General features: G+C 39.8%; 2 protein-coding genes across 2 annotated transcripts in view; both read right to left on the bottom strand.

Moving 5' to 3' along the window:
• Positions 1-489: 489 nt before the first annotated feature.
• Positions 490-7,696, bottom strand: LOC131978776 (ADP-ribosylation factor-like protein 6). The gene is made up of 8 exons (XM_059342536.1): positions 7,574-7,696; positions 6,614-6,675; positions 6,454-6,522; positions 6,230-6,324; positions 4,224-4,353; positions 2,363-2,418; positions 1,483-1,495; positions 490-890 (listed from the first exon to the last, which is right to left on the bottom strand). Exons 1-8 carry the CDS (start codon positions 7,694-7,696, stop codon positions 857-859), a joined length of 582 nt encoding a protein of 193 aa, XP_059198519.1. The 3' UTR covers positions 490-856.
• A 3,516-nt stretch (positions 7,697-11,212) lies between these two features.
• Positions 11,213-27,581, bottom strand: part of LOC131978772 (ephrin type-A receptor 6-like) — a 248,571-nt gene continuing 232,202 nt past the window's right edge. The window contains exons 12-17 of the mRNA XM_059342527.1: positions 23,499-23,560; positions 22,802-23,011; positions 20,324-20,473; positions 17,538-17,731; positions 16,555-16,704; positions 11,213-15,278 (exon numbers count right to left, since the gene is read on the bottom strand). Coding sequence (XP_059198510.1) covers positions 15,164-15,278; positions 16,555-16,704; positions 17,538-17,731; positions 20,324-20,473; positions 22,802-23,011; positions 23,499-23,560 — 881 coding nt within the window. The 3' untranslated portion in view covers positions 11,213-15,163. The remainder of the gene's footprint in view (positions 15,279-16,554; positions 16,705-17,537; positions 17,732-20,323; positions 20,474-22,801; positions 23,012-23,498; positions 23,561-27,581) is intronic.

Raw genomic sequence — 27,581 nt, forward strand, 5'->3', positions numbered from 1 at the left:
TTGACTAAAATTGACCAATAATAATGAAAAAAAACTGAAAATGATAAATCAATGTGTCGGTCATGAGTTACCTTATAAACGGTGAATAAAATAAGTTGTTAATAATTATTTTCTACATGTCTTAAACCAGTGTGATGTCATCAGGACTTTAAAGGGTGAATCAGCAGAAAACACTCATAAAACATTAAATGAAAAGTTTTTATTATTTCCTCCAGAACAAAACTCACTGACAGCAAAAAAACAAGTTCACTGGATGAAATGTGTTCAATTAAATGTTAAATGGAATAAAAAAGCAGCTTCAAATAAAAATGTTTAAATGTTATAATGTGTAGAGAAAAAACAACATCAGGGATATTTATCATTTACAGGATTATTATTCTGTCAGAAATGATCAACAATAAACAAACTACACTGATAAAAAGGTCTAAAACCAGATGAATTTCTTTCTTAAATTATGATTATTAAATGTTTGATAGATTAGTGTGTTAGATCATTTATCTGGTTTTAAGACTTAATTTCTTATTTTAAGCATCCAACATGCTTATTTCTAGATGTAATAAAAAAACTGAAAAAAAATCGTCAGAAAAACAAAAAAATTGTCAGAAAAACAGGAAAAATTGTCCTTAAAATAATAAATGAACCCTCAGATTTACTGTTTGATCTGGTTTTAGACCTTTTATCAGTCTGACTATCAGTGGGCGCTTTAGATAAATATACAAATCAATAAATAAATAAACTATAATCAGATTTTCTCTGATAGAAACATGGTGAGAAAGTCGTAGTATAATAGTGTGAAGTATGAAGTATTTAAGGCCTAAAACATCAGAGTGATCGGTGATCAGATCTTCATCACGTTTCATTCTCTCATGTGTTCGTTGTTCTGATACGATCTGAAAACACACAACAACAACAACACGATATGTTTATTATTTATGGAAACAGGTTAGACTTTCCTAAAGAAATGGAACTGATTTAAAATTCAAGAATGAAATGATGCACAAAACAATACAAATACAATAATAAAAACAGATTTTAGGGGTTTGATGGGTCGTAATATACAGGAGCCGGTCAATACATTAGAATCATATATATATATATATATATATACACATATATATATATATATATATATATACATATATATATATGTATATATATATATATGTAAGTATATACATATAATATGTAAATGTTGTCTCTGAACAGTGTCGTCTATATGACTCACTACTTGGTTGGAGCTGTTTAAACTGCTGTAAATGTAATTCAATATTCATGATTATTATCTTTAATGTTGACAACAATCACAAACTCTTCTTTTATCTCATTTAATCCCAGACAATAATAACAATAACAATAACAATAACAATAATAATAAAAGTAATAATAATAACAACAATAACAACAACAATGATAATAATAATAATCAACGCAGCCTCCACAATCACTTTCCATGTCGACACGTTACAACAGAACTTTACTTACTGTGCAATTTGTTCTGAGGGAAGAAAAGAAGAAGAAGAAGAAGAAGAAGAAGATGTCAACAGTAGAACAGTCAACTCCAGACAAACACATCAACGGCCTGAAATATATATATATATACAGTATATTTATTTATATATATATACAGTATATATATATAAATAAATATACTGTATATATATATATATGTATATATATATATATATATATATATATACAGTCTATTTATTTATATATATATACAGAATATATATATATATACACAGTATATATATATATATATATATATATATATATATATTTCAGCCCATACACCTTCTAACAGTCCTTTCTTCCTCATTTATCTCCCTGTTATGACCTGTTGTGACCTGTTGTGACCTGTTATGACCTGTTATGACCTGCAGTGACCTCTTATGACCCGTTGTGACCTGTTATGACCTGTTATGAGCTGTAGTAGTTACCTTGCAGCCAGTCGAGTCCTTCCTGCAGACCTTCTCCTTTAATAGCTGTTATGTTTATGACCAGTTATGACCTGCAGTGACCTGTTATGACCTGTTGTGACCTGTTATGACCTGCAGTGACCTGTTATGACCTGTTGTGACCTGTTATGACCTGTTATGAGCTGTAGTAGTTACCTTGCAGCCAGTCCAGTCCTTCCTGCAGACCTTCTCCTTTAATAGCTGTTATGTTTATGACCTGTTATGACCTGCAGTGACCTGTTATGACCTGTTGTGACCTGTTATGACCTGTTATGACCTGTCGTAGTTACCTTGCAGCCAGTACAGTCCTTCCTGCAGACCTTCTCCTTTAATAGCTGTTATGTTTATGACCTGTTATGACCTGTTGTGACCTGTTATGACCTGTTATGACCTGCCGTAGTTACCTTGCAGCCAGTCCAGTCCTTCCTGCAGACCTTCTCCTTTAATAGCGTTGCTGGCGCTGTAAAACAACAACATGTTTCCAGGTTAATCTCTTGGAGGAACACGTTAACTTTCTCCAGACTTTTCTCGGATCCTGAAGTTTAAATCTGTTGTTAATCCGTCTCCATCTGTCTCCTGATCAACAGGCTGCAGAGGAGGAGAACCCGGAGAACCTGCTGAAGGAATAAAGAACGTCCTCCAACAACGTTTAACCTGAAACATGTTGCACTCAGGAAGTAAACAAGTCAGCTCTTCATCCTCTCTAAGACTTTAATCTGGAACTCTGGAAGAGAAAAATGTTGCTGATTGGGGAAACAAGAAGGTTTGGATCCATTTATTCCAAGAACAAAACACTCTACTGGTCCCATCCAGCAATATCTGTAGGGACCAGTGCTGCACTACTGTTATACTGTGGATTTCTTCTTATTCCTCTTCCGGACGCAATTTCGTCCCGCTACTACTCAAACACTAATTATACATCAAAACGTGTGGTTTGATCGGGATCGGTGTGCTATTACTTTTCTCTACGGAATACGATTTTTTTGCGACGTAAGTCGCGAAAAACTGTGCAAAATTTTGCATTGAAGTGAATGGGACGGCCGACAAAAATTGAGCGAAAAAGAACAATCATTGGAGATTTTTAAACGTCTACTTCTCCAGCATAATTTCACCTAGAGACTCCATTTACACTTTAAACAGTAGACACAAGTCTTGTGTATCGGTGTATTAATCCACGTTTCGATAGGTCATATAGTTTTTTATCAATCCCTGTTCAATGACCATGATCATTTTTGGAGAAATTCTGAGATTATAATGGGTGTGTATTGCACGGAATGTTCGTGTCAGAGTGTGTGACATCATCACTCAGAGTGTAGAGGGAGAGAAAAAAACTGTCAAAAAATACATTTTAAAACTGCGCTCCAGGCCGCAAATTCCACTCTACAGAAATAATTTATACATAGAAACGTAGGAAAATGAGTCTTCTCCCTCACAATCCTCTGGTAAAGCTGTCAGAGTTATAGTTTGGACGTAGGACGCACAGATGATCCACCAACACCACCAACAGCCTCATTGGCTCCCATATTAAAAACGCAGGAAGATTTCTGACAAAGGCAGATGTAACAGTTTTTTTAGATCGCTCTAACAAAGCTATTTTTTCTTTTTAAAAAAATAAACCATATGTAGACGTTCAGGAAGAACTCAGGATGCTCAAAGTGAAGTCGGATCAATGATAGGTATTACGGTTTTGCCAAAAATGCTTTCTGTTCGAGGACAGAAATTTCACTCTGCCAACCTCTGGCTGCTTTCACTGTGCCAGAAGATTCTACAGCTGCAGTTAATTCTGTTGATTGCTCTGCTCTGATTGGTCGACCCCACGCTTTGATGCTTTGATGTATCTCTCACAGAAAGAGAGAACCAGACACACACACACACACACACACACATGTTGAGGTCAAAGGTCATAGGTTGCTGGATAAATAAATACTTGTAAAGGAATGCTTGTTGTAGGTGTGCTCCTTGTATATTATATAGTATCATAACATTACTAGTATTAATTGTTATAAATCTCTGAAGAATCTCATCATAGTGTACACACACCGGCAGTAGTGGCCCTTTCACTATTTACCCAGAGGACATTTTCTAGTACAAGGGTTCATTAGTTTGGACAAATATAATGATAACAACAAAAATATCTGATAAGAGTTCAATGTAAGAGCTGATATCTAGACATTTAACATGGTTTTATTGATAATAACCAGCATCATTATGAATAAACCATGTTAAACGTTCCTGTGGTTCCTAAAGAACAGGGATCTCCGTTACCAGATGTTCCAGGGTTTGTCCTTGATGTTCTCCAGAGACAACATCTGGGACACTCTGACGGAAGACACGGCGTCTCGAACATCCATCTTATTAGCAAAGAACAAGACGGGGATCTTCCTGCTTCGGATATCTGGAGACAGACAGACAGACAGACAGACAGACAGAGAGACAGGTGGGAGAGAGAGACAGACAGACAGACAGACAGGAGGACAGGAGGACAGACAGACAGACAGAGAGACAGACAGACAGACAGACAGACAGACAGGCAGACAGGTGGGAGAGAGAGACAGACAGACAGGAGGAGGATCAACATCTGTTGTTGGTGTTGACATTTAATATGTTAAACGCCTCACTGTCCTCCTCAGGTAACACCTCTTCTCTAGAAACCCTCTCTCAACCCTGCTGAAGTCGAGAACTATCGTCCTGTCTCACTTCTTCCATTCTGATCCTAAACTATTGAACGGGCGGTCGCTAGGCAACTTTCAGAATTCCTCCTACAGAACAATCTTCTTGATCCAAATCAATCTGGTTTCAAAAGCGGTCACTCAACAGAAACTGCTCTGTTGTCTGTGACAGAAGCCTTAAAAGAAGCAAGAACAGCAGCAAAGTCCTCAGTTCTCATTCTGCTTGACTTGTCAGCTGCATTTGACACAGTTAACCATCATCCTCCTCTCTACTCTCTCTAAAATGGGCATCTCTGGCTCGGCTCTGTCCTGGTTTGATTCCTACCTCAAAGGACGCTCATTCAGTATCCTGGCATGGACAGTTGTCTACTTCACCTCTCCACAGGGGTCCCCCAGGGCTCAGTGCTGGGACCCCTGCTATTCGCTATCTACACCACCTCTCTGGGTGAGGTTATCCGCTCACATGGCTTTTCCTATCACTGCTATGCAGATGACACTCAGCTCTATTTGTCATTTCCTCCTGACCTGCTGGTCCTCCCTGCTAAACCCACAATACACCACAACATCAACATCAAGATTGACTCCCTGTGTCTTTCACCCACCAGGTGGTGCGAAACTTGATGATGATTGATGACCAACTCACCTTTTCTGTCATGTCGCCTCAGTTACCCGGTCATGCCGCTTTGCACTTTACAACATCAGAAAAATCAGACCTTACCTAACTCAACATGCCACTCAACTCCTGACACAAGCTGTTGTCATCTCTAGACTTGACTACTGTAAACCTCCTGACAGGCCTGCCAGCCTGCTCAGTGAAACCGCTTCAGATGATCCAGAACGCGGCGGCGCGTCTGGTCTACAACCAGTCAAAAAGGTCACATGTCACTCCGCTGCTCATTGAGCTCCTCTTCTACCTGTTGCAGCATCAAATTCAAATCTCTAATGCTGCCTATAAAGTTGTCTCCGGTACTGCTCCTACCTACCTGAACCTGATTCAGACATATGCCCCTCACGACTGCTGAGCTCTTCCAATGAACGGTTCTGGCTCTGCCCCCCATTGGTCCAAGACAATCCAGACTCTTTGCATTTCTTGTTCCCCGCTGGTGGAACCACTACCAGTTCTACCAGAGCAGGGGCGTCCCTCTCTACCTTTAAAAACCTCCTGAAGACCTTCAGAGAGCATCTTCTCTCCTAGACCACACGGTGATTCTACTCCTTAAAGAATTGTCATTAGTCTGTTAAATTACTAAATGTAAATGTAAATGTTTAAATGTGATAATTCTCTTTAATAAGTTTTTCCATGAAGGAGAACCAACAGCAGCAGGTTTCATCCACTAAAACGACTCCTGATCATTTCAGTCATTTCTCATTTTTCTCGTCCGGATGGATAAATAAATAAACGTTCCAATAAATGAAAACACGAAATGTTTCATTCTGTGTAATGGATCTATAGAATGTGTTATTGAATTACTGACATAAATCAACTTTCTATCATATTCTGATCTACTGAGATGACCTGTTGTGTCTTTTACTGTTAATGTGTACCATGTGTCAGTTATGATTCAGTGGATACTTTGTGTTGTGTAGTAAATGTTTTAGTACCTTCGTGGTTTAGAAGTGTGTCTAGTTCTTCTTTGGCAACAACCATTCTCAGTTTGTCTCCGCTGTCAATCACAAATATGATGGCGTGGCTTTCTCTGAGGACACAACAACAAGAAGTTACAACTGAGACTGAGTCATCTTTATATATTTCATATTTGATGCACCGCAAAAAGGTGTTTAGTCTAAAAACATTGTGTGTGTGTGTGTGTTTGTGAGTCTCCTACTTGTAGTAATGTTCCCATAGGTTCCTATAGCGACTCTGGCCAGACATGTCAAAGACTGTAAAGGACAGGCTGCATGCAGAGAGACAGAGAGAGTTTATTCACACATTATTAATCTATCAGAACCAATAAATCAACATGTTAAATATCTTTAGAATGCTACCTTGAACTCTTGAACTTTTCAATGTTGAAGCCAATAGTTGGGACTATTTCTTGTGCCTGTGTCTGCATTCACCCACATACACAAACACACAGAAACACACAAGTAACGGCAAAAGTATGTCAACAAGTTGATAAAATAAGGAAATATGATCTGGGTTTACCTGACTAACATGTTTCCACTCCTCTGACAGTGGGCCTAAATGACTCGAATGCTGAAAACAAGCAATCAGTGAATGATTGCAGTGAAATAAAGAGATTCTGACAGGCCACGTCATCATAATTAACCCAATAAAATAATAATATTAGTCCTTGGAATGCTTCACCAGCTTCACTACACCACACTGCTGTAAAACAGGTCTAAAACCAGGTAAAACATTAAATCTGATCCTACTGCATGGACAGAGAATTTACCTTGACAAGATTTATTCAATTCAGGTTATTAAATCTAGAAATAAGCATGTTGGACACTTAAAATAAGAAATTAACTCTTAAAACAACATGTTAAAACAAGGTATTTTTTGGTCAATTTGTCTTTTTTTGGGGTAATTTCATGTCTTTTTTTGTCAATTGGTGTCTTTTTTTTGTAATTTTGTGTCTTTTTTAAGTCATTTTATGTCTTCTAAATCTAGAAATAAGCATGTTCAACGCCTAAAAATTTGAAATTAACTCTTAAAACAAGATAAATGATGTAGCACTTCTAAATCTAAAGTTTTTTTTATCTTGGTAAGAACCAAATAATCATCAGGTCACTCTGCTCGGGCCAGTTCATCACTGCTGGCAGCTTTAATTTATCTGGTTTTAAGAGTTAATTTCTTATTTTAAGTGTTCAACATGCTTATTTCTAGATTTAATAATCTGAATTTAATAAATCTTGTCAAGGTAAAGTATCTGTCCATGCAGCAGGATCAGATCTAGAGTTGTCTCTGGTTCTATATTAATATAAACCTGTCAGTGGACTCACGTTGGAGGGTTTCAGCTGGTTGATGATGGTGGTTTTGCCGCTGTTGTCGAGTCCCAAACACAGAACGTTGACCTCTTTCTTGCGGAGGCCGAGCCAGCCCGACAGCTTATCCAGCAGCCCCATTACACCCAAGCCCCCTGCACCATTTAACCTCAGAGCATCCTCTCACTGTGCATCATTATAAACATCATAAACAATAAACAATAAACAATACAGAGCCGTGGTTCAGTTTCTGCTGCAGAGTCTCCAGCTGAGTCTCCTCCTGCTCCTCCAGCTTGGCTCACATAATCCTATTAAGATTAATTAAGCTCTGAGGAGCACCAGGTGACCTGCCAGCAGGACAGAGACTCTATACGCCCACTACTACCTTACACCTTATACCTTATACCTTATACCTTATACCTTATACCTTATATTATATTACATTATCTAACATTATATTACCTTATCTAACCTATCATTATCCTGATGAGAGATTAATTAAGCTCTGAGGAGCACCAGGTGACCTGCCAGCAGGACAGAGACTCTGGAGGCCCACTACTACCTTATACCTTATATTACATTATCTAACATTATATTACCTTATCCTCATAGGTTTATCATTATCCTGATGAGAGATTAATTAAGCTCTGAGGAGCACCAGGTGACCTGCCAGCAGGACAGAGACTCTGGAGGCCCACTACTACCTTATACCTTATACCTTATATTACATTATCTAACATTATATTACCTTATCTAACCTATCATTATCCTGATGGGAGATTAATTAATATCTGAGGAACACCAGGTGACCTGACGGCAGGACAGAGTCTCTGTAGGCCCACATCCACTACTACAACATCTATATTATACCTTATACCTTACCTTATCTTATCCTATCTTAACTTATATTATCTAACATTATATTTCCGTATCTTACCTGCCAGCAGGACACACTCTCTGGTCCCACTCCCACTACTACCTTATCTTATATTACATTATCTTATCTTACTAAGGTAAGGTATTATCTTATCTTTTTTTTTTTTTTAAAGATATTTGCCTCTGTGGTACGCGCTCTACCAGGTGTGCCACCGGGAATGCCCTTACATTATCTAATCTTATATTATTTTATCTTACCTTATCTTATCTTACTAAGGTAAGGTATTATCTTATCGTATATTATCTTAACTTATCTTATCTTACTAAGGTAAGGTATTATCTTATCTTATATTATCTTACCTTATCTTATCTTACTAAGGTAAGGTATTATCTTATCGTATATTATCTTACCTTATCTTATCTTACTAAGGTAAGGTATTATCTTATCGTATATTATCTTACCTTATCTTATTTTACTAAGGTAAGGTATTATCTTATCTTATCGTATATTATCTTATCTTATCTTACTAAGGTAAGGTATTATATTATCTTACCTTATCTTATCTTACTAAGGTAAGGTATTATCTTATCTTATCTTATCTTATCTTACCTTATCTTATCTTACATGATGTCTTTTTTGGGTCATTTTGTGTCTTTTTTTCTTTTAAGGAGACACAGAGTTATATGGTTTTCTTGGTAATAACCAAAATCATGATGAATAAACCATGTTAAATGTCTAGATATCAGCTCTTAAATTAAATTCTTATCAGCTATTTTTGTTGTTATCATTATATTTGTCCAAACTAATGAACCTTTAGTTGAACCAGACATTAAAATGAACCAGAACCTGAAGAAAAGAAGGAGGTTTATAGACAGAGAGGTGGTTCTGATCTGGTCGGCGGTCCAACAGCTCCATCTGCTGGTGGTCACTGATTTGTGCAACTTCATGAACAATAAATGACATTAAAGGCTAAACAGAGAAATGGGTTTACATTACATTTACATTTATTCATATTTATATCATTAATATTTTTCTCCTAAATTTGTGATTTTTTTCTCATATAATTTGAGTTTTTTATTGTAAATTTGAATTTTCGATCATAAGTATAAGATTATTTTTCTTGTACGTTTGTAAATTTTTTCTCTCAAATTTGCCTTTTTCCTCAAAAATTTGTTTGTATTTTTTATCGTAAATTTGTGGTTTTTCTCTCTTAAATTTGTAATTTTTGGGATGGTAAATTCTCTTAAATTTGAGATTTTTTCTCTCATAAATTTGTGAGTTTTTTCTCTTAAATTTGAGATTTCTTTTCTTGTAAATTTGTATTTTTTTCTCTTAAATTAGATTTTTTTTCTTGGCTGGGTGTAGACCTTAACTCTGAGATTTGACTCTTTAATTGAACATGAAACAAAGCAGTTTTTCCATAACTTTACTGTAACATTAAATCATGTGACCTCCTTTATGTCTGAGCCGTTTTGATTTAAAAATGAAAAATAAAATGAAATGAGCAGTCAACCACCAGAACTGTTCATCTTTATTTGCAAATAAATATTCGCTGTAACTGCCTCTTACAGTGTGCAAGATCTACAACATCTCTTTGGAAATTATAGAAAAATAAAATACAAGAATTATAAGTATACTTGTACTTTGTACAAAAGAACGTTCTAACATTGCTCAGCAGTAGAACATGCTAAACAAACAGCATCAGATATTCTCCTGTTACCGCCAGCCAGTCTGTCTCTGTGTGTGTGTGTGTGTGTGTGTGTGTGTGTGTGTGCGTGTGTGTCTGTGCGTGTGTGTGTGTGTGTGTGTGTGTGTGTGTGTGTCAAGGTTATCATAGTTAACGGAAACTAACAAAAAACTAGAATTGAAAAAACATTTTCGTTAACTGAAATAAAAATAAAAACAAGAGTTTTTAACTAACTGAAACTGTATTTTGTGGTTACAAACTAACTAAAACTAACTAAAATTAACGTGAAAATGTCCTTCGTTTTCGTCTTTGTCAACTTTTTTCATCCGTAAACCTTTTTGGTTGATATGAAATCTATTTCATCTATCTGGTTTTATGACTTAATAAACTTATTGGGGCTGAGATGGATCAGACAAAGGAAATAAAGGAAACAGTTATTGTATCGATTAGTTGTTTGGTGAATAAAATGTATAAAAATATCAATGAGTGTTTCACGTCCTCAAATCTCTTGTTTTGTCCACAAACCAAAGAGATATTCAGTTTATTGTCATAAAGGAACAAAGAAACCAGAAATATTCACATTGAAGAAGCTGAAATCAGAGAATTTGGACTTATTGCCTTTAAAAAAACTGATTAAACCAATTATTAGATTATCTAAATAGGTGATGATTCATTTAATAATCGGTTATTGTTCCATTAATGGAATAATTGTTGCACCTCTAAAATAAACTAAAACTAATAAAAACTAAACTAAAACTACGAATTTTCCCAAAAAAAATAAAAACAAATTAAAACTAGCAAACTCACTCTAAAAACTAACTAAATATAACTGTATTTGAAAACAAAAAATCACAACGAAGTTAGAAAATAAAACTAATGAAAATCCAAAACTATTATAACCTTGGTGTGTGTGTGTGTGTGTGTGTGTGTGTGTGTGTGTGTGTGTGTGTGTGCACCTTTTTTCTACTCCAGGGTGCATAACTGTAAATGAAAAGGCCCAGATCTCTAGATCTGTGGATCTCTAGGTCTGTGGATCTCTAGGTCTGGTGATCCGGTGATCCGGTGTGTCTTGGCCTCTTCCAGTCTGAAGGAAAAGCTCAGCAGTAGAACATGGAACCAGTCAGACTGACGTTCTGGTTCTGTGACTGAAGGAAATTCATGAAGTGTTTCTAGACAGAACTCTGAACTCTGGAGGCATTTTGGGCTAAAAGTCTTGGATGTTCCTACAGTATTTTTTGTGCTGAATCCATTTTTGCTGGATGTCAAGCTGTAAAAGTTACGGTCTCATTGTAAAGGAGGATCCATGGACTCATTGAAGCCCAAAGTTGGATCTTTCTGACCAACTGCTCCAAAGAATGAATGGAGGTGAACTGGCCTGAGCCACTGACTTCTAATTTAAGGCTCACAATAACCTCTCACAAAGAAGTAGTATGGGTATATTATTCTTCTCCTGAACTGACAGAGTCTATGAAGTATTGCAGTTGTTGGTTTTTGGGCCCCTGATGTCCCTTGATCCTACAGGGATCACATCAACTAGAGAGTTTAGGAGAAAATTGTGGTAAAATGTGTGTAATTTCTGGTTAAAGGGGTCATGTGACCTCTGTGTTTGTCAGAAAGTTTGGTCTTAAATGAAAGCCATGGATGCTCCTTTACAATGACACCAGACAACCATTTATTATATATTCACAAATTGGAAAATTATAGCCATTTATAATATTGGTTGATTAATCAACCATTATGCTACACTGTAAAAAAAAATCTATTTAATTTACGGTAAAATACCGTCAGCTGTGGTTGCCAGAACTTCACCAGCAAATATATCAGCAAAAACTGTAATTTAGACTGAGCAGTCCCTTTATTTTTAGGGTCATTGTGTCCTTGTGACAATATTGTATTTCTCCATTAATTTTACATGAACATTTTTATATTTTTACAGTAAAACTGTGTATTTTCAAAAGTTTTGTACTATTCCTTGACTTACGGTAATTAAAAGTGTCTATTATGGTAATATGCAAATTTTTATTTTTTACTGTAATTTCTATAAATATTTTTACAGTGTAATTAATCAATAATTATGACTAAACCGTAACTTTTACAGCTTGACATCCAGCAGAAATGGATTCAGCACAAAAAAATACTACAGGAACAACCAAGAAAACACTTTTAAAATGCCTTCCACCTCATTTTCTGAAGGGGTTTTCCCAAATTCGGTTCTGTCTATTCTGTATGGCATGGTGAACAGACTGTAAGGCATTCTAGTGTGTGTGTGTGTGTGTGTGTGTGTGTCTGTGTGTGTGTGTGTGTGTGTGTGTGTGTGTGTCCTCCGGGTTTTTCAGTGTCAGTTCATGCATCAGAGATAACTGATTGTTGTTGTTTTTTGGGGTTTTGTGACAACATATCGATCCCTGAAGAAGAAACACAACTTCTGTCTGGGCCATTGCCTTGCCCCCCACTGGACGGTCAGACCAGAAAACAGCCAGCGCCCCTCCCTGGTGTGTGTGTGTGTGTGTGTGTGTGTGTGTTGGTTCCTGGTTGATGTAGAATGCCACATGATGAGTGATGATGCTGCTGTTTATGTCCTGTCTCTCTCTGTCCTGCTCATACACACCTATACGACTACTTCTCACCAGGTCCGTCCACCAGGTTTAAGCTACTTTTGCTGCCCCCCCCCTCCTAACTCAACTAGCTAGTTATAATCTGCAGCTCTGCCTACTCACCACTGACTTAGCGAATGAAGAATAATGTTGATTTTAATGGCAAACATCTCGACAACTTGACATCATCTACTGCAGATCCAACAGTTCAGACAGTCATTTCACATCTATGTACACCGGTCCCCATAGTGACGAGCTTCACGAACCATTGTCTTTATTTTCTGAGTCCACTAGATGGCGCTCTCTGTTCAACAAAGAGCTGAAAACACACTCAGTTACCATTGATTAAGCCAGTGGTGTTCAAACTGGGGGGCGCGCCCCCTAGGGGGGCCGGAGTCATGACAGGGGGGCGGTGAGCCTAAATATAAATGATGCATTTTCCTTCTTCACAGCCAGCTAGCAAATTATGAGAACGTTTGTGTAAGTACAGCAGGTAAACGAAAATCAGAAGATGAATCTACACCAAATGTCACAAGTGTTAAAACAAAGACAATAAAATCTGATGAGGCATATCTGGCCTCGGCTTCACCAACGATGGTAATGAAGAGAGACGCAGGGTGTTGTGTGTCTAAAATATTAGCTTCTGACAGTGTGAAGTCAACTGTCGTGTTTTACTAAAGCAGCTTCTGTGCCTGAAAATGCTCAACTCTCCTACAAACTAGTGTACGGAGTTGCTCAGTGTAAAAAGCTGCACACAAGACTGTAGGAATTAATACGACCTTCTGTTATTGATATGTTCCAACTATGAGGCTCATTTATAACACGGAGAAAGACAGTTTGACAGTTTTTTATTTACAAAAGTGGGGCCCAGCAGAAAAAAGTTTGGGAACCACTGGCTTAAGCCTTTTTCTTTCAACCAATAGCTCCATCTAGTGGACTCAGGAAGTAATGAAAATGGTTGATGAGGCTTCACTGGCACATCACTAGGTCCCCATACTGCCACCACCTGAACATGACACACTGTAAGAAGAGACCAGGATCCATCCAGTGAACCAGGACGATCCGCTCTGACATCTTGGATCCACTTGTCCCAGAGGTGCTCTGCATTAGTGTGTGTGCAGGCAAAAAGAAAATAATGAAGAAAGTCTCTGAAGAACCAGATCAGAACCACATGAGTCCATGTTGAGTCCATGTTGAGTCTCCTGGCTATATGTGAACATTCATATGTTAAGACAGTGGAGATTGTGTACTTTCAGGCAATGTTTGACATTCACAATCCAACAGAAATCATAAATCAGGTTATTACTGTGAGCACACTTGTTGCTAAAACTCTCTCATAGACTCGTACGGTTTGAATCTGAAGGCAACGGATCCGGTTCAAGCTGAGATGTGACGATAGAAACATGGTGAGCCTCGGTAAGAGTTCTCTCATTGCACAAGTCTTCGTCTCTCTGAGATACTGAGGCGACTGCATAATACTGAATATTGCTGATTTGGATAAAAAAATCTTAAATAAATAAATAAATAAAACATCTTAAATAAGATCCAGATTTACTAGGGCATCTTTCACATACAGGACTGCACACATATAGATATTAGGTTATGATAATAATTATCGATTAATTGTCTATACACTTTTAAACATTCAAGAAATCTCTACTTCTCACGTCTTTCTTCAAGTATTAGCGTAGCAGAATCTCTGGAGAGAGATTTAGGGTCAACTAAAGCAAATAAAACCTCCAGGATGAATTATCAAACTCCAAAATAAAACAATACTTCTTTAAATACTTGGATTGCACACCCGATAGCAGCTACATGAACTCAGAGCAAGAAAAAAAGAGTCAGAAGGTTGAGTAGATTAATCTACGTCTCTAGATATTGTTGCAAGGAATCTCTGTAACTTTACTTCTCACGTCTTTCTTCAAGTATTAGCGTAGCAGAATCTCTGGAGAGAGAGATTCAGGGTCAACTAAAGCAAATAAAACCTCCAGGATGAATTATCAAACTCCAAAAAAAAGATAATTTTTTAAATACTTCTCGATTGCACACCCGATAGCAGCTACATAAACTCAGAGAGAACCGAGAGAGAAAAAAAAGAGTCCGAAGGTTGAGTAGATTAATCTACGTCTCTAGATATTGTTGCTCCACACTAAGAACTGTTGCTGCAACAAGGCATTACATTCCCCTCAGTGAGGACCGGGTCGGTCTGGAGTCCATCAGGGTCCAGGTGTTCTGGATTAGGATTAGGAGAGAGTCTGGTCCTACTGGATGTGAGGGAGACCAGGACCAGTCTGCCGTGGTGGTCTGTCTGACCTCCTGTATGAGGGGACAGACAGGCTGGAGACCGTCTGTCTGTCTGTCTGTCTGTCTGAAGGTCTAGACCTCACTGCCCTCCTGTCCGTCTGCCGGTCCATCCCAGGTCGAGGTCCAGGTCCAGGTAAAGGGCGTCCTCATACATGGAAACCCTTCTCCTGTTCGTGGAGGATCTGAAGGCGGAGCGTCTGGACGCTGCTGGTGATCCGCCTCTGGTGGCCGATCAGATCCACCCCGATACGCCTCACATCTCTAGAGGGCAACACACACACACACACACACACACACACACACATTCACACAAACACACACAAACACACACACACACAAAGCCTCTGAGTGGTGTTGGCACTGTCTGCTGCAAGGTTATTATAGTTAACTGAAGCTGAATCTGAGACGACCCTGATGACATCACTGTGACATCATCAGGGTTATTCTGAAAGCCCTTTAAACTACAGCTGCTGTTTCAAAGATATTCCTATTTAATAGTGGCAATAATTCTGTCTGTGCTTCTGTAAAATTAGCAATGGTCCGGCATTATGACCTTTAGTAAAATGCTGCTTAGAGGTGTATCTGGCGGGGCATGGAACACACATTTTATGTGCCAGGCACAGCACACAGAAATAAGGAGTATCAACAGACTACTGAACACTGATAAAGCTTTGCACATAACCACATTATTTGAGGGCAAGCAGATGAAAAACTGAAGCACTCTTTGTGCTCCAATCCAAGGCCACCGGCCCAGGTCGAGAGAGGCACTGACCAACAATAGATAAGGTAACGGGCCCAGGTGGAGACAGACACTGATCAACACTAGACAAGGTGCTGGGCCCAGGTGGAGACAGGCACTGACCAACACTAGACAAGGTCATGGGCCCAGGTGGAGACAGGCACTGACCAACACTAGACAAGGTCATGGGCCCAGGTGGAGACAGGCACTGACTAACACTAGACAAGGTCATGGGCCCAGGTGGAGACAGACACTGACCAACACTAGACAAGGTCATGGGCCCAGGTGGAGACAGGCACTGATAAACACTAGACAAGGTAACGGGCCCAGGTGGAGACAGGCACTGACTAACACTAGACAAGGTCATGGGCCCAGGTGGAGACAGACACTGACCAACACTAGACAAGGTCATGGGCCCAGGTGGAGACAGGCACTGATAAACACTAGACAAGGTAACGGGCCCAGGTGGAGACAGGCACTGACTAACACTAGACAAGATACAGAAGTGTTCTGTTAGCTTTTTCCTTCCACGGGGCGGTGACCGGAGGCTGAAGCACCTAAAGGCTAGGACCAGCCTGTGTGCCAACGTAATGGGCGGGTCGAGTCTAAACCAGGTGCTGCCGAAACAGTTTTGACCAATCAGATAGTTGCACATTCACATTATAAAACTCTGTGTAGAAGTAAGTTAGGCATCCTTTTCTGGGAGGTGGTTACAGCTAACTGCTCAGCAGCCTGTGATTTCTAAACAGAGAAGGTCTCATCTGTTCTGCAAAAAACCCCAACTCTAACAGTACTCACTCAATACTCATCCTGGCCACAGAGTCCAGCGTGTTGTAGCCGGCGGCCATGAAGTTGCTCTTGTACTGGCTCATCTTGATGGAGTCCAGCCAGTCACCGATGGAGATGAACATGGGGTAGTCCATGTCGTCCCCCGGAGACTCTGCTAGACTGAGAGAAAAAAACAAAACAAACAGGAAACGTCACATCATGCCAGATTCTCTAAAATGTCTCAGAGGTGGAACTCTGACGTTACTGGCTCACACTTCTCAGAGTGACACACACTGGAAAAGCAACTAGATTGATCTGGAGACCAGTATGAACATTATGGACAAGATGTATGCTGTCACTTTGCCCTACAGCCCAAACTCCAATCTTATCTGGCCTCTCCTGAACAGCCCTGACTCAAGGCTGTTCTGGATAATAAATTCCTCTACTTCCCCCCAACCTCCCACAGACGCCTGTTGACTGTCTGCTGCTGTCTGGGCCTAGTAAGGCTGTCTCCGTAGCAACCGCTATGTTATTGATTTTTGTCATACCAGCGAGCTGAGACCAAGGTTATAGTAGTTTTGGATTTTTCATTAGTTTTAGTTTTAATTTCGTTGTGATTTTTTGTTTTCAAATTCAGTTAGTTTTAATGACTTATTAGAGTGAGAGTTTGGTAGTTTTAATTAGTTTTTATGGAAAATGCTTAGTTTTAGTTTAGATTTCATTGTTTAGTGTTTTTTTGTAATGGGGTTTTTGTAGTGATTTACGTAAAATCACAGTAACGATATTAACAAGTAAATCCAAAAACGCACAGTTGTGGTGACCGGTCTTGAAATAAAATCCAATTTGTCTGAGACTGAGACGTTCAGAAAGAGGTCCTGAGACCCGTCTGGAGTACTTTAACACTGATTCTGATTTCAGAGACGCTCAGAAACAATCAGTCTCCTCTTTCCTTGGCTCAGATTAACTCACAATGCATTTACACTCAAAGCATGTAAGACAGCATGACCTCTGACCTCTGGAGGTCCTCCACCAGCGGCAGCAGGCTGCTGGGGTTCCGGATCAGCTTGTCCAGGAAGGAGACCACGTCGGTGAACTTGGGCCGATGATTCCTCTCCTTCTGCCAGCAGTGCAGCATGAGCTGGTGCAGGGCCACGGGGCAGCCCATCGGGGCCGGCAGCCGGTAGCCCTCCTCGATGGACAGGATCACCTGCAGACAGGCAGACAGACAGACAGGTAGACAGACAGACAGACAGACAGACAGACAGACAGACAAGTAGACAGACAGACAGACAGACAGACAGACAGACAGACAGACAGACAGACAGACAGGTAGACAGACAGGAGGGAGGATCAAGACGGCTGCTACATTAGAGGTTAATGGGATGTCCCACCTAGTCTTCTTTTAAAGGAAAACTAAAACAACGGCTCAAATCACATCCAAAATTGAGACACTTAACTGGACTTGAGACAACTTCAACATTACATTTTATTGCATTGTTACATCCTGTCTGGGTCTGTGTGTGTGTGTGTGTGTGTTGTCTCCTCTATTTGTATTTTACCTATTTTCTTGCAAAACTAGCAGTTTTGCTATAATCCGGCATGTTTACAGAGATGTTTTTAATGTTCATTAATGTGCACTGTCCCTATCCAAAAATAAAGCATTCCCATTCCCAAATTATCTGTCCATGCAGCAAGATCATTTCCCTCAGATTTAGAGTTTTTATCTTGTTTTTAGACCAAACACCTTTTTGCAGTGTGGTGCAAAGAGGGTTTGAACTTGGACTTTAATTCATGTGTCAAAACGATAATCTGGTTTGGACACGTGCATAAAAGCCTTCCAACATGTATCACACACCAGCCTAAACCCCTTTTCTTCTTATCTGAGCTGATAGAGAGTAATACTGTAGATCTCCATATCATATCTGAGTCTATGGCAGCAGAGATCTGTGAGTGTGTGTCGGGAGCAGAGAGAGTCTGACCAGGAGGAGATAGTGTCGGCTGCTTTAAGGCTCGGCTGGCCTTTTGCCTTGGAAAGCTCTTCTAAGCAATTCCCAAACAGCACAAATCCTCCCAAACCCTGGACCAGAGAGAGACGGTGTCTGTGTAGAGATGTGTAGGAGTGTGTAGATGTGTGTGTGTGTGTGTGTGTGTGTGTGTGTGTGTGAGAGAGAGGGGTTGAAGGGATTATGAGGAGCTTTCACACTCAGTGGAGAGAGGGATGGATCTGCTTCCTCCGGCCCCTGACCACAGCCCAGGATCAGTAGTGGGGTTACTCAGCTTTAGAGTAACCCCTCCACCGGACCGAGTCCTGTGACCCCTGACCTCCAGTCTCTGCTCCTCTCCCTCACTCTCAGCTTTTTATCCTTTCTGTGAATCTCAGCAGCGTTTCTGTTCTGCCCTCGTCTCTCTCAGAGGTAGGCGTGTGATGTGAGGAAACAGTCAGGGAGCAGGTTGGAGGGCAGCAGTTTTAACAGATTTAATGGAAAGTAAACTCAGAATAGACTCAGCGGAGCAGGACTTGAATGGAGGAGTCAACAGATGGAGCTGGAGGTGAGACACAGGCTTGTGAGGGGAATATTTGTGGAAACAACATGAGTAAAGTCTCCTCCATCCTCCAGGAATCATCACTGAGACGCTGCAGAGAAAATCCTCTAGAGGAAAAGTTCACTCAGAAGGTGAACCAGCAGCAGAGTTTCTATGTTTACATTCATAAAGAATAGAGTGAAGCTGCTGAGAGCTCCATGAGCTGGTGTCAAATAAGTGGTCTAAAATAAGAAATTAACTCTTAAAACCAGATAAATTAAAGCTGCCAGCAGTGATGAACTGGCCCGAGCAGAGTGACCTGATGATTATTTGTTTCTTACCAAGATAAAAAAAAACTTTAGATTTGGAAGTTTTAGATAATTTATCTTGTTTTAAGAGTTCATTTCTTATTTTAAGTGTTCAACGTGCTTATTTCTAGATGTAATTATCTTAATCTAATAAATCTTGTCAAGGTAAATTATCTGTCCATGCAGCAAGATCATTTCCCTCAGATTTACTGTTTTATCTGGTTTTTAGACTAAACACCTATTTTGTAGTGTGACAGGACGATGGACGGTGGGAGAGGTGGTGAGTCGTGTGCCTGGCGGTTCTCTCCGTGGAGGATATAGAAGACCTCTATCTATTCGTACCTTGATAACAGGTTTTCTGCTGATTGGACTAGGCTTTGCTCTGGTTTATGGAGATACACAGTAAATGGTGACAGCTGTCTAAAGCCCCATCAGGCTGCTGAGATGATTGATACGATGGGCAGAGCTGTCAGAACTCAGACTGTGATCACAAACCGAACTTTGGATGAAATCAAGGAGCGACTGACGACCCTGAAAAATCGACTGGATCGATCCGGAGACCAGGATGGACATTATGGACAAGATGAGTAGCAGAAAATTGCTGCCACTTTCACCTACAGCCCAAATTCCAGTCTTATCTGGCCCATCCAGTGCACCAAATGGCTCAAATTATTCATATACCTTTAAGAAATTGGTTTAAAACATTTAAAGATTAAATATGTATAACACTTTGTAAATGGTTAATAATTGGTTTATAAACCATCTATAAACATCATTTAGCTGGTTATTGTAAAGTGTTACTGTGTGTTTTTATACACCCTGTGCAATGACAATAAAGGCTTCTGATTCTGATTCAACAGGGACGGAGCTGCAGCTGTGGATTCATCTATTGTTGTTTTTTCCAATTCTGAAGAGTTTTCCTGACCCAGTCACAAACAAACATTATTATTATTATTATTATGACTCACGTCCTGATTGGACATCTCCCAGTACGGCCGCTCCCCGTATGACATCACTTCCCACATGACGATGCCGTAGCTCCAGGCGTCGCTGGCTGACGAGAACTTCCTGTAGGAGATGGCCTCAGGAGCCGTCCACCGGATCGGGATCTTCCCTCCCTGATCACAAACAACAACAGGAAGTCAACACAAACATCAACAGAATAAAGTCAACAATCAGAACTAGAAACATGTTTATTATGTTTATCATGTGGTACATCATCACAAACACACAGATAATATTAGATAACTAGAAAATTTAATCTGGAGGAGTGTGTGTGTGTGTGTTTGTGTGAAGGATGTGTATCTGGAGGAGTGTGTGTGCGTGCGTCTGTAACTGTAATCACATAAAGTGACCTGTGTGTGTGTGTGTGTGTGTGTGTGTGTGTGTGTGTGTCTGGTTCTCTTTCTGTGAGAGATACATCAAAGAATCAAAGGCTTTGTGGTCGACCAATCAGAGCAGAGCAATCAACAGAATTAACTGCTGCTGTAGAATGTTCCAGAACAGTGACAGCAGCCAGAGGGGGACAGACTGGAATTTCTGGCCTCGAACAGAAAGCATTTTTGGCAAAACCATAATACCTATCATTGATCCGACTTCACTTTGAGCGTCCTGAGTTCTTCCTGAACGTCTACATGTTTTTTTGTGAAGAAAAATGAAGAAATAGCTTCGTAAGAGTGATCTGAAAAACTGTTAAATCTGCTTTTCTACAAAAATCTCCCTGTGTTTTTTATATGGGAGCCAATGAGGCTGTTGGTGGTGTTGGTGGATCATCTGTGCGTCCTACGCCCAAACTATAACTCTGACAGATTTACCAGAGGATTGTGAGGGAGAAGACTAATTTTCCTACGTTTCTATGTATAAATTATTTCTGTAGAGTGGAATTTGCGGCCTGGAGCGCAGTTTTCAAATTTATTTTTTGACAGTTTTTTCTCTCCCTCTACACTCTGGCGATGATGTCACACACTGTGACACGAACATTCCGTGCAATACACACCCATTATAATCTCAGAATTTCTCCAAAAATGATCATGGTCATTGAACAGGGATTGATAAAAAACTATATGACCTATCGAAACGTGGATTAATACACCGATACACAAGACTTGTGTCTACTGTTTAAAGTTTAAATGGAGTCTCTAGGTGAAATTATGCCGGAGAAGTAGACGTTTAAAAATCTACAATTATTGTTCTTTTTTTCGCTCATTTTTTTTCGGCCGTCCCATTCATTTCAATGCAAAATTTTGATTTCCATAGAGAAAACTAACAGCACACCGATCCCGATCAAACCGCACGTTTTGATATATAATTTTACTAGTAGCGGGACGAAATTGAGGAAGAAGAAAAAAATCCACAGTATAACAACAGTGCAGATTGCCTTGTGGCCCTAAATACTGTCTGAGTCCTCCTCTCCCCTCCTTCACTCTCCTTCTGTGGATTTTTCTGTCCACAGTCTTGTGTAACAGAAATCTGAACCTGGAACCATAAACACATCATTTCGTCCAACATTAACCTGAGTCCAGATCAGGAGATGGAGGTCAGAGTGGCTCAGACAGACTTACAGAACAGAGTCATTCCAGGTTTTGAAGTTTAGTTTCTGCTGTCTGAGGTGACCTGAGGTAACATCTTTAGTTTCTCTATCTCAGGTAACCTGAGGTAACATCTCTGTCTGTCCTCAGGACACACGGCAGAGAAATCAACATTTCAGCAGCTTAATCAGCTGAAGGAAAGTGAAGCTGCACTCTGCTGATGTCTCAAACTAACATAAATAGCATCAATCTGTAAATACAATCTTTGAATGGGAAATTGAAGTGTCCCAAATTTCAAATGTCTTTCTCTGCTGACAGGACCTGAACTCTGGGGGAAACGATAAACATGCTTCGGTGAATTAAAATGATTAAATGCAACACTGCAAAAAAGGTGTTTAGTCTAAAAACCAGATAAAACAGTAAATCTGAGGGAAATGATCTTGCTGCATGGACAGATAATTTACCTTGACAAGATTTATTAAATTAAGATTATTACATCTAGAAATAAGCATGTTGAACACTTAAAATAAGAAATTATTTTTTTTTTTTTATCTTTGTACGAAACAAATAATCATCAGGTCACTCTGCTCGGGCCAGTTCATCACTGCTGGCAGCTTTAATTTATCTGGTTTTAAGAGTTAATTTCTTACTTTAAGTGTTCAGCATGCTTATTTCTAGATTTAATAATCTTAATCTAATAAATCTTGTCAAGGTAAATTATCTGTCCATGCAGCAACATCATTTCCCTCAGATTTACTGTTTTATCTGGGTTTTTTTTGCAGTGTTATGTCTATCATATCTGGCTCAAAATGTCCCTTACCAGATAAATAACTACATTAAACTGATTAATCTGATCCTGTATTAATGTATGTAATGAACTAGATCTGCCTGTTGTGGAGCTGTGTGTCCGGTGGTTACCGTGGTGGTGTAGGCGGCCTCCGGGTCGTCCTCCAGGACTCGGGACAGGCCGAAGTCGGACACTTTACACACCAGGTTGCTGTTGACCAGGATGTTCCTGGCGGCCAGGTCTCGGTGGACGTAGCCCATGTCTGACAGGTACTTCATGCCCGACGCGATGCCACGCAGCATCCCCACCAGCTGGATGACGGTGAAGTGACCGTCATGTTGCTGACAGGGAGACAAGAGACAGACCAATAAAAAAACAGAGACAAGAGGCAGACGAATAAAAAACCAGAGACAAGAGACAGACGAATAAAAAACCAGAGACAAGAGACAGACGAATAAAAACCAGAGACAAGAGACAGAGGAATAAAAAACCAGAGACAGAGGAATGAACCCAGAGACAGAGGAATAAAACCAGAGACAGAGGAATAAAACCAGAGCCAGACACACTTTTTACAGTGTATATTTGCCTTTGTTAAAGCCAAAGTTAAGCCTTTGTATTAAAAGCTTGAAAATCTGTTACTACTCTTATTTCTGATGGCGTTGGATTCCAAATCTGACCAAATGTTGTTATCACAAACTTTAAAATCAATGTTTACAGACTGAGACAAAGACATGTTGAGGCTTCGTCCTTTTTCCATTTCTGTCACATGTTTATTTCCCAGCTGAGGCAGAAAAGACACATAATGACACTTCTGAGACCACCACTCACCCTCAGGAAGGAGTCCAGAGATCCATTCTCCATGTACTCCACCACAATCATCACAGGCCTGCCTGGAAACACACAAACACAACACGCTGCTTATTTCTCTGCTCTTATGGATTTCTGTTGCTATTTTACGGACAGTGAACAGCGGGACGGGAAGATGAGAAGGAAGAACCGTAACCGGAGAAAGTAAAGACACATGAGCTGTTAAAAAGTTAAAAGCACTAGTGAGAAGCTCTTTGGGATTAAATTAAAGAGAAATAAAAAGGTAGATCTTTTTTCTTCGGTTGTGTTAAAGTTGACAGTAAAACTTACGTCATACCATCAATAAACCCTCTACAGGAACCTCCACTCAGTAATATTACATTATCAAACAACTGGTGATACTGGAACCACAATGATTTCATGATGGGAATCCAGGAATAAATCCACCAGCTGCAGTAAGTAAATCCATTGTGTTAGATGTGCATGATCCTGAATTAATCTGAGCTAACTGCCGCACACTAATATGCAAAATGACCCAATTTTTTAATGTCTTTGCATCTATTAGCATATATTATGTGAACATCTGAACTTGTTTTGCATACAGATATCAAAGTCAACATGAAGCTGGTCAGCATGAGACATTATTAAACCAAGGGTTATCAGATATGAGTCACTGGTGGCAGACAGACTTCAGGTGAGTCATGTAGACGACACGCTGGAAACACTGTCAATAAATAAATAAATCATATGAAATAACACTGTGTGTGTGTGTGTGTGCATCGAATCAAGACCAGCCGGCAACCTCCGGAACTGAGCAGGGAGGCAAACCAGGAAGTGCCTTAAGCTGCATTCTAGCAGACTACTACCATTGTTTCCGTAACTATGTTGTTTCCGTAGCTACCGCTGTTTCCGTAGCTACCATTGTTTCCGTAGCTACCATTGTTTCCGTAACTACCGTTGTTTCCATAACTATCGTTGTTTCCGTAACTATCATTTTTTTTGTAGCTACCATTTCCATTGTTTCTCTAACTACGTTGTTTCCGTAACTACTGTTGTTTCCATAACTACCGTTGTTTCCGTAACTACCGTTGTTTCTGTAGCTACCTTGTTTCCGAAGCTACGTTGTTTCCGTAGCTACGTTGTTTCCGTAGCTACGTTGTTTCTCTAGCTACCATTTCCATTGTTTCTGTAACGACTGTTGCTCATGGTTTGTGAATCACATTTTTTTTATGTAACTCAGGTGGCTCACGTCACCCTCACAACTACTTCAGATCCTGCATTTATGTACATTTATTTACTGTTTAAACTCTTTTATAACACCTAACCAGGAGGTTTTTTTCTAAACCTAGATCAGCAGTTTTGTGGCACTCAATTCATAAAACTTTTCCAACTTTCCCAGTGGTGCCTGCTCAGTATTCGGTGCACGTTTGATGTGAAACATTAGTTAGAAACAGGTGCAAACACAGTGTCTCTTTCCAGATCTCCCCACTGAGGATCCCTACAGTTCCTACAGATTGACTGGTTTACAGCTGGGAGACGGTTGTCCAGGCCTGTGAGCTGTAAAACACTCTGAGCTGCTGGAAAGAGAAATAAAAAGTGTTACTGTAGTGAGGTAACACCATGATATCACACTCCAGATTCAAGAGCTTTTCTCCCTCACACGGGAATGTGGAAAATCACACGGTGGAAGATTGAGTTTAGCTCTAACTGAAAATGCAAAGATGTATAAAAGGTTCCTCTAAACCTCTGACTGACTGTGATTCAGGCTGTTTCTGTTTCATAAGGGGAGCAGTGTCACTTTAGAGGCATCTGATCCGACTTTCAGACACACAGACACACGACACAGCTTGTGATCTGTCACAACAAGGCTAAATGACATCTGTCAGCACACATTCAGCCCTTCACTCTGGTTTTTGATAATTGCTGTGACAGACAGGCAACAAACAGTGTTAGTGGAGTCACTGTTGGACAAAAACTGGTTCTGTACTGCTTCCTTTGATCACTGTCTCAAAGTCTTTTACTGGCTTTAAATATGGATGTGTTGCATGTTTTCTTCTGCAGAATGACCAGGACTATTTATACCAGAGGATTGATTTAATGTGTTCAGCTTGACTTCAGATTTATGATGGATTTTAATGTCTAAACATGTAGAATTTAAGGTCATCTAGAAGGTGTCAATTACGACATGATGGGATCAAGATCATGATGTAGAATATGAATAGTTCATTAAAGCTTCTGAACGATAAATGACACAGAAACTATTTACAGCCTCAGATCCTGATGAGGAGAATGTTACACGTGAGACTTTGCTGCTTCCATGTTCATCGGATCGCCAGAATAAGAGTAAAACATTATCAGACTGGAGTCATTTATTCAGATGGATTTCTTCCTTCGGGAACTTGAGGACTTGTTTGCTTGTTTATCTTAAATCTGTTCTTGCCTTTAATTGTATTTAATTTTCAGTTTCTAGCTAGACATAATGTAATTTCCTCCATGTTTATTATTTCTATGTACGATCATTATTATTGTGTTGTGTTCATTATTTTAATTTTTATTTTAGAAAAAACGGTGGACTTTTACCGAGGACCGGCTAATGTGACTGGCTAAATCGACCAGCTAATGTGACCGACTAACTCGACCGGCTAAATCGACCGGCTAATGTGACCGGCTAAATCGACTGGCTAATGTGATTGGCTAAATCGACCGGCTAAATTGACTGGCTCATGTGGTCGGCTACTGTGACTGGCTGAATCGCCCGGCTAATGTGACCGGCTAAATCGACTGCCTAATGCGACTGGCTAAATCGAACGCGAAACGGCTAATGTGACCGGCTAAATCGACAGGCTAATGTGACCGGCTACTGCGACCGGCTAACGTGACCGGCTAACGCGACCGGCTAATCTGATCGGCTAAATTGACCAGCTAATGTGACCGGCTTTCTTGGATGTTTTTGTTCCGGGGTTGTACTCGGAGTTGGAGAACTCCAACATCACTCGGACTGACACATTTACACGTCCTTCAGTTGTCCAGTTATAGTCACATTAAGGCAATAATTAGTGTTTTTCTCGTGTCATGTAAACGTCCTGACTGAGATTCACCAGTGGTTACTCTACCAGAGAACAGCGGCGCTGACATGGTTAAAGCCCTCAACATGTCATTAAGACAGGAAACAGCAGGAGAAGCTGCTGGCAGCAATAAGACTCCACAACAAACTCAGATTTATGCTTCAATAAAACACTGTTTTGTTTTGTTCTGTTTTTACAAGTGGGAGGCTTTAAGAATGAAAACCAAGTGGTTGGCTTGGAAATTACTTCTCTAAACAAACTTCCCTGGGAAGCATCTGGGACGGTCCAAAATGTAATATAAAAGAGATGTAGCAGGTCAAGGCTCATGGCTACAGACTGATGCACCTTCCACTGAATGAAGCTGAGCAGCATCAGGTGCTGCTGGAGAAACTGCTCATAGCAGCTTCATAAATGTTGGTTGTTGTTTGTATTGGCAGGGACTAAAAACTGAAGTCTAAGTCAGAGTAAATATTTCAGATCAAGGGAATATCTGCTTATTTTTGTCTGATAAGATAGTTCTTCTTAGTCAGCAGTTTTTATTTTAGACTGTTTCACTTGTTTGATATAAAGATTTCATGGCTTTTGCAAAAAAACACAACATTTTTGTACTTTTTTTCTTGTTTTTAAGAGCTGACTTTTTGCAGTGTAGAAAATACAAAACTGAAGAACTGTGTACAACTTTCTGGAAAAAGTGACAAACATCCACTGTGTTAATAATTCCTTTAAACAGCTTGAATTCATTGTAACATTAAGAATAATCAAAGCTGAATGGAGCAGAACATCAACAAGGGAACGTTGATCCTCGCCCCAAACTGCTGCCACCAGAGGAAACAAGGCACTCTGGGTACAAACGGATGGATGCATGAGCGCAGAAAACCTGCAGAACGTTTCCTTAAACCTGCAGAACGTTTCCCCCAACAGAGACCCAGGAGGGACCTGATCAAGCTTGGCTGTCCTCAGCTAATTAACAAAGCCTGGAAACAATATATAGTGATGCAGCGCCTGAACAGAAACAAACACACCTGTTCACCACAGTCAC

This window comes from Centropristis striata, chromosome 10, assembly GCF_030273125.1.
Source record: "Centropristis striata isolate RG_2023a ecotype Rhode Island chromosome 10, C.striata_1.0, whole genome shotgun sequence".
Taxonomy (NCBI): Eukaryota; Metazoa; Chordata; class Actinopteri; order Perciformes; family Serranidae; genus Centropristis; species Centropristis striata.